The 7,434-nt window shown below is 42.0% G+C and overlaps 1 protein-coding gene across 1 annotated transcript; it reads right to left on the bottom strand.

The window, feature by feature from the left end:
- Positions 1–778: 778 nt before the first annotated feature.
- RPS16 (ribosomal protein S16) lies at positions 779–4,472 on the bottom strand. Its single transcript, XM_040061739.2, has 6 exons — positions 4,422–4,472; positions 4,293–4,348; positions 3,513–3,614; positions 2,717–2,813; positions 1,105–1,152; positions 779–973 (listed from the first exon to the last, which is right to left on the bottom strand). The coding sequence occupies exons 2-6, from the start codon at positions 4,338–4,340 to the stop codon at positions 828–830; spliced, it is 441 nt and encodes a 146-aa protein (XP_039917673.1). The 5' UTR covers positions 4,341–4,348; positions 4,422–4,472; the 3' UTR covers positions 779–827.
- Positions 4,473–7,434: the final 2,962 nt, after the last annotated feature.

The raw sequence follows: 7,434 nt of genomic DNA, 5'->3' as shown, positions 1-7,434 counted from the left end.
ACCACTCCATTACTTGTATCTCTTCCAAGAACAGAATGAGTCTTTATAAGACTCTTGCTGGCCCATCCCACATTTACTTCAGAATTTACTTTTTGTCCCTGGGGAAATGGACAGAAACTGAACTTCTACAATTAATATGCACATCCTATAGCCGATTTTTTTGAAATTTATTTTCAATCACTTTTTTTCACCCTTTTTTCCTCCAAGGCTTTCAAATTGCCTCACCTAGCTCGTAACATAAGCAGTTACTCCTCTAGGCTGTACTGTGTGAACACGTGGTGGAAGGATTAGTAACTCAGAGCTAATCTTAAAGCATAAAATCCTTGATCTGTTTTTACAAAATACCGTATTAAGTATTTTAAGTTTCCTACATTTAGATGTACTGGTCCAAGACACTTGTCTCTGCATTATCTGGTAATGCAAGAGTTTGACACATCTCCCTTCCCGGCCCCCCTCAATTACTTTGGTTTTGACAACGTTAACTACCAGAAATATAAAGACTGAAATCGTCCATTAAACACTGCATTGCTGCATGTGCCTGCAAAATCCAGGATGTGAGCCTTCTTTATATTTGGATAACCACACGTTCCTCAACAAAAGAAAGCTTTTCTTTACTCCTAAAACCTTACCTATCCAGAATTACTAAGAAACAATAAAAAAAGAACTGTCATCAACCCTCTGGTACTACTGTAATACAAATCCCTCTGTGTATCAATCTTAACACACACTGAAAAAAATCTATTTGCCCACCCAAGAAAAGGCAATTTAGAAACATGAAAATTATCAAATTATTTGTTTATTGACTGCCACATGACCAGAGACCAATTTTAACGGTAAGACTTCTGGTAGCGTGCACGAGCGCCGGGTCCTCCAAATTTCTTGGATTCACAACGGCGAGGATCTGCAACAAGCAGAGTCCTATCATACTGGATTAGAATATCCTTGATCTCTTTCTTGGAAGCTTCATCAACATCTGTTTAAAATAAAAAACTTTAGTTTAAGCAGTTTCACATGGAACAAATCCATATTAATGCTTTTTGCAATAAAACAACCAAAACCCATACATTTCCACTTAAAGCTAATAAAACAATCGAAGTTACTCACATTTTTGATAGTAAGCCACCAAAGCTTTGGAAATAGCTTGACGGATAGCTGTTAAAGAGAAAAGATCAGTAAGGATTGCAGGGTCTATTTAAAACTAAAACACAAAATGCCAGTTATCTGAGAAATGTGCTATTTTGTTCACTGCCGAATTGTCCTTTCTCTCCTTAATATCCCCTCCCACATACTCCACGTGACCCTTACTCTGGCAAATCTTAAGAACACCCACAGTTCATTTGCTGATTTGACAGCTGCCAGCCTGCCAAGAAATTGCACAAGGGCTGTCTGATCACCTTCTCTCCCAAGTACTAATGTAGGTTCATCTTCTATCTACAAGCAGTCAACTTTCAAACTCTTTAGAAACAGTTCTCTGAAATGTCTGCACTTTTCAACAAAGATAAAACTGATTGTATGTTGAAACACTAAAGAGGCAAAAGGGACAACAGGATGGTATGAGTGCTAGAACATGGCAATACAAAAACACTAGCACAGTAACAGTAATCAGAACTTATACCAGGAGACTAGGAATAACTGTAGAGATGTTGTTACACTCATCTGCCAAAATATTAACACCAGGATTTTGATGAAAATATGCATGTTCTGAAAAACAAATGGTATTGAGTTTGGGCCTAAAATTTGCCTCTGCTTTTTAAACAGCTTCAGCTCCACTTCACTAACTATATTCAAATTAAGAGCAAAATAAATCTATCTTTTGTAAAGATGAACTCTTATCAACAGCTAATGCAAACAGAGTCCCAGCCTTCTCTGCAAAGGGAAAACTGCCTAGCTTTGCTCATACCGGAAAAAGGCTTCTGAACAACATGGAAATATATAACTAAGGATATTATTTCTAATGCTAAACCCCTCCTAAAATCCTTGCGCTTAGCTGCATTTGAACTACACTGTCACTGCACAATGTAAAGGTAGCTCCTGTGCATTTCATAAAAACATTGTTTTGCTTCACTCAGCTTATTCTGTTACATCTTTGCACATAAAATGTCACCAATATGCCCTTATGCAAGACTACATTTGCACAGTGGGAAAAGAACAGTTTGGGAAAGTCACTACTCCAAACTTAAGCCTCTTAAATACGTGGCTGCATTGGGTCTGGCTGAGATGATTTTCCCATGACGGGTCTCATCTGGTTTGTGTTCTGACTACAGCTGAGCAGTGCTTGGACAGCACTAAGGGTGTGCCTACACCCTATCTCCATCACTGTTAGGCTGGGAGTGGGCAAGATCTTGGTGGAAACAGCAAGAACACCTGATATCCAAACTGACCAGAGGGGATATTCCATACCAGAGGATGTCTACAGTAAAAGCAAAAGAACTGCTGTAAGTGTTGAGGCCCCACTTCCTGCGAAGTGGCTGAATATTGCCTGCTGATGGAAGCCTTTTGTTTTCCTTTGCTTCAGCGGACAGCCTTGGCTTTTGTTTTATTTATCTGCCTTCATCTTGACCTGCCAGGTTTTTCCATCTTATTTTCTACCCCTCCCCACCAAGATAAGAGGAGTGATACAGCAGCTTGGTGGGCACTGGGCACCCAGCCAGTGTCAACTCACCACAGCGGCTTTACCCATTCCAGCCCACACCAGAAATCCCAGCAAAAGCCTTACCATAGATCTGTGCTACATGGCCACCACCCTTCACACGGACTCTGATGTCGACACCTGCAAAGCGTTCCTTCCCCAGGAGGAGGACAGGTTCAAGCAGCTGGGAAACAAAACACAAAGAAAATTCATTTGTAATGAGGATCAGTGCTTGTAGTAGCTTTATCAAATATGATGTTACTGAATCTTCTGAAAAATGGAGCCTCGATTTTAAAAGCACACACCCAGATGAAGTACATCTCCTGCAGAGTTCTTTGATGTCTACTAGTGCTGTCATATGACATATTTAACTGAAGTCTTTGGTTTATTTAAGTTTCAAATACCTTAACAGCAAAGTACATATACATGGGGATTAAGAACAAGAGGACAGTTTAACTAGAAGGCCATAACTACATACAAAAATAAGTTCATTAAAACTGAAGACCCAAAGTAATTTATAGATCGTTTTCTTCACTATTTATTGTACTTTACAGTTATCTGGACAGTTTCAGATTTTGTCAGCATTGTTCAGAAACTACTGTATAAAGTTCTAAATAACCTTTTTAAAATTAGGGCTTTAAGTCACCTATTTCAGTTTAGAAAGTGGAATAGGGAATGCAGAAATACTTCACATTAACTGAAGCCTATTAAGCAACCCCCCCCCTTCACAGAAGTGCAATTTACTGAATTTTCATAACGGCACCTATATTTTAGATTAACAACCAAAACTTTATTACTTTCAGCAGGACAAGTCACTAGTCTCCAGTGTGAAGCAATTACATGTATAAAGGGGAAACAGGGCAGAGACTGGGGGGATGCTTACTTTATACTGCAGAGTTCTGGGCTCAATCATTTCCAGAGGTCTTCCATTAACTTTAATGAGGCCATTCCCTCTCTTGCAGTGGGCAACAGCCGTTGCAGTTTTCTAAAAATCCAAATGTGTATTAACACAGCGTTTCATTTTTCCACAAGCAGCAGGAATTTCAATTTCATTTTAACAATCCAGCAGTCTTAGTCTTATGCCCCAGATTAACGTTATGCACTAACCAAACAGGTACACCTCCAGGTATAATCACAGTATTAAAAAGAATCCTAATATAAGTTTCAGTGGTTTATAGTTACAAGATTTAGTTGCATACGAAGGAAGACCCCTCCGTTCTACAATACCGTAGTTTTGCGGCTTATTTATCAAGAGTTTGGTACAGTGAATTATTCGAGACACTTCATTCCGTCCAACAGGGCGAACTTTACCTTCCCGCCACCACCCTCACGTGGCCCTCGGATACCGGCAACGGTAAGCCAGGCCGCTGTGGAACTGGGGGCGACAGCGGCGGCCACTCCCCAAGACTCCGGTGAGAGGCCGCCCAGACCCACTCCCAAGAGGAGAAAACCGTCCCCACAGCTCCGCAGCGCTCCAGGGGACACGGCGCTCTCGACAGCCGCGGAGCACATGGGCTGCCCGGCGGGACTCGCCCCCACCGACCCTCCCGCGGCCAAGCTCCAAGCTGCGGGCCGAGACACACCAAGCGCGAACGACCCAAAGGCGCGGCCCCAGCCCGGGAGCGAGGAGCAGATGGTGCAGGCCGCCATGACCGCGCCTCACCTTTCGTCCGAAGACCTGGACGCTCTGCAGGGGGCCCTTGGCCGGCATGGCTGCTCCTGCAAGAGAGAGGGAGCGGCGTGAGAACGGGCGGGCACGCGGGCAGGCGGGGCGGAGCACCCCAGCACTCACCCGTCTTCGGCCGGCGGCTCCGCGAAAGGACCGACGGGGTTCCCACGCCTCGGATCAGGGGCCGCCGCGCCGCAAAGCACAATAACTTCCGGCAGCGCGACAGAGAGCGCGCCTGCCTCCGGCCCGCCTGGCGCGCTTTGCGGCAGCACGGAGGCCCGCCGCGGACAGAGCCCGCCCGAGCTCCGAGCCGGCTGAGGGTGGGATTGCGGGAGCGAGGTAGTGGTTGCCCGGGCCGGGTGCCACAAGCTTCTTCCGCCTCTGACTCCGCAGTGTACTTGTTGGGTCCCAGTCACAACGCAGAAGATAGGTAGGCTTCTGCTGTAAAGACAACACAATGATGCCGTGACCGAAAGGCTTACGGTCGGTCTTTGACCCTCCTTGAGATGCCAGCAATACAAACACCGTAGCTTTTATAATTTTGAACTCTGGTAAACTGAAGAAGATGAGGCATTAAACCCTGTATTCGTTTCTAGTACTTTCTAGCACGTACATTGACACGTGTTCAGGCAATGCCTTATACCCACTTAAATACTCAGTGATGGTTATATTGAAGATCATCTAAGAGTTTCTTTAGATTTAGTGCACTCAGGGAGCCCCCATCAAATTTATCTTATGTCTCAGTTTTTCTTCTTGTTTAGTATCTGTCGTAAAGCATGGAATTTAAGTCACTTTCAGACTGAAAATGTTTTACTTGCAATGCTGGTGTTAGTTGGGTGTTAGTATAGTATGCAAAATTTTCTAGGACAAAAGGAGAATCTTGATGAATTGATGTTACTCTTCCTAGATATTTAAATGATAAGAAATTTTAATTACTATGATGAAATAGAAAGTTGACTGCTCAAATGAAAACAATCAGCTCCTTTGTCTTTGGAGAGGATTTTAAATACTGAACATTAGTCATGTGAGGGATTTAAACAAGCACTTAGCTTTATGCAATTTGAGTGATTAGTTCTGTTCAAGGTGAATAGGACTTGCAGAACGTGTAAGATTTGGCACATCTCAAACCCCTCAATTGTACAAAGCTTTAACATGTGATCCAAGAAGCGATTTATTTTTTTTAAGGCTGTTTCCTAAGGAACAGTGTTTATGCAGTCACACAAATCTATCATCCAGTCTTTCCCTATCATTGGAGGAAGGAGCAACGGTCAACTCCTGTTGCCCACTTTAGTTAGTCTTGAAGACGAGTGGAAATTTCAGAACCAATTTAGGTTTACATATTTGATTTGAAAATAGGTGGCTTGGCACAAGAAAGATCTCTTAACTTGCCGCAATGAAAGCAGCTGCAGGAGCTGAAATGTTTAAGACATTATAAAACCCTTTATTTAGGTGAAAAGAGGAAACATAATACCTAATTAACCCAGTTAGGACAAAAAGGTTCAGCTAAGACTTATGATCAACCCAAAGGTGAGCCATTAGTAGTTCCGTTTTGTTGGGTGTCCAGGGAACTTTTAAAGAAAAGAAAGCAACTCTAAATCTGTTTCTATGTGAGCGTTATCTAAGGTCTGATACTGAAGACCTGTATTTTTAATAGAAAGTATACCATTCAATATGTACTTTTTAAAATGTAATAAACTTACATTTTGGGACCATGCTTTCTTTGGTCCTTTAAAATTCAGCCTCATTTGGGGTTCATCTGTTGGCTGAAAACAATAATCTAGAGCAGCCTGTGTGAAAACCAGGGATATGCCTACACAAATTGTATCTTTCTGCCTTCTTATTAGCAAAAGAAGACAATATCTGACATAGTAATAAGTTTGCCTGAAAGATAAGGTTTAAAGGCTTTTGTGCCTCTTGTTCCCTTTGTTTCCTAGCATAAAACAGTGATAAGAGCTAAGAGGTTGTGGGCATGTAACATTGTTAGCGTTAATTGGAACGTGAATAGCACAAAACAAGAGGAAAAAAAAAGAAAAAAAGAAAAAAAAAAAAAGATACCAGAATGGAAACTAAATCCCTCAGGTAATATACTATAATTTTACAAAAACTCCCAGCACTTACCAATATCCCTATTTTAGTTTTACTGAGCACAGAGTACTTTTAAAATGGTAATGTACCTCAGATTTTAAAAGGAACACATGGTAAGGATTCTCCAAGACACCAGCTACAAACTCTTGTGTTCACTTCCCTTTTTTTTTTTTTTTTTTTTTTTTTTTTTGTTGTTTGTTGTTGTTGTTCTGTGTTCTTGTTGTTGTTGTTGTTGTGAAATAATTGCACCTGTGGAATGTAAGGCATTTGTTTGGTGGCCTTGTTGTTGTTGTTTCTGTAATCTGATTTGCACCAGGTCTGAGGACTTCTATAGGGAATAATCAGATTGCAGAGAAATTAAAGCATGTTTGCTGGTAAACCACTCTTGGGAGAAAGAGCATCTCATTAAAAAGCTGGCAGCTTTGGACTCATCTAGATATAGGGCATTTTATTATTCCTAATAGAAGGAAACTATTTGGATTTTACTCAAATGTAAGCTACTTTATTGCAGTCATTCTGCATTCTACTAATGGATGATGTGATGTTTATCTTTGTATCGACAAGATTTTTACAACTACTAAATCTTTTATCTGGGCATTTAGTGAGGCTTTAAGGGATTGAGAGTCTCATCACCTGACATCCCCCACTGGGGCTGCTTTGACCTCATTGCAGGCTATGATTTTACAGTGCTGCTTGTGACCTGCTTATCCCCCACAGACCAGCTACATGCAGTGTTGCTTTCCCAGTTTTCTGGAAACAGTGAGGGTTATGGCAGCCAGATATAGCACTGTAAGGAATGTCTCTGACAACATCTCCAGTTGTTTATTCACTTTGTGACAGGAGCACAAACCTTGTGTATATAACAAGGCTCCACAGGGAGGAGGGCTGGAAGGGAATGGCAGGAGGTGGACAAAGTTAAGGTGAGCAGAGCCAGTGAGTTGGGCTGAGGAGAATAGCACTCAATCTTTCTTTGGAAATTTTGCTGGTGCGGAGCATATGGAAAACTGCAGTAGAAAACCTGTGCGTCAGTCCACTGCCCACCAAGATTGTC

This window comes from Hirundo rustica, chromosome 4, assembly GCF_015227805.2.
Source record: "Hirundo rustica isolate bHirRus1 chromosome 4, bHirRus1.pri.v3, whole genome shotgun sequence".
NCBI lineage: Eukaryota > Metazoa > Chordata > Aves > Passeriformes > Hirundinidae > Hirundo > Hirundo rustica.
This window is presented reverse-complemented; position numbering and strand designations above follow the sequence as displayed.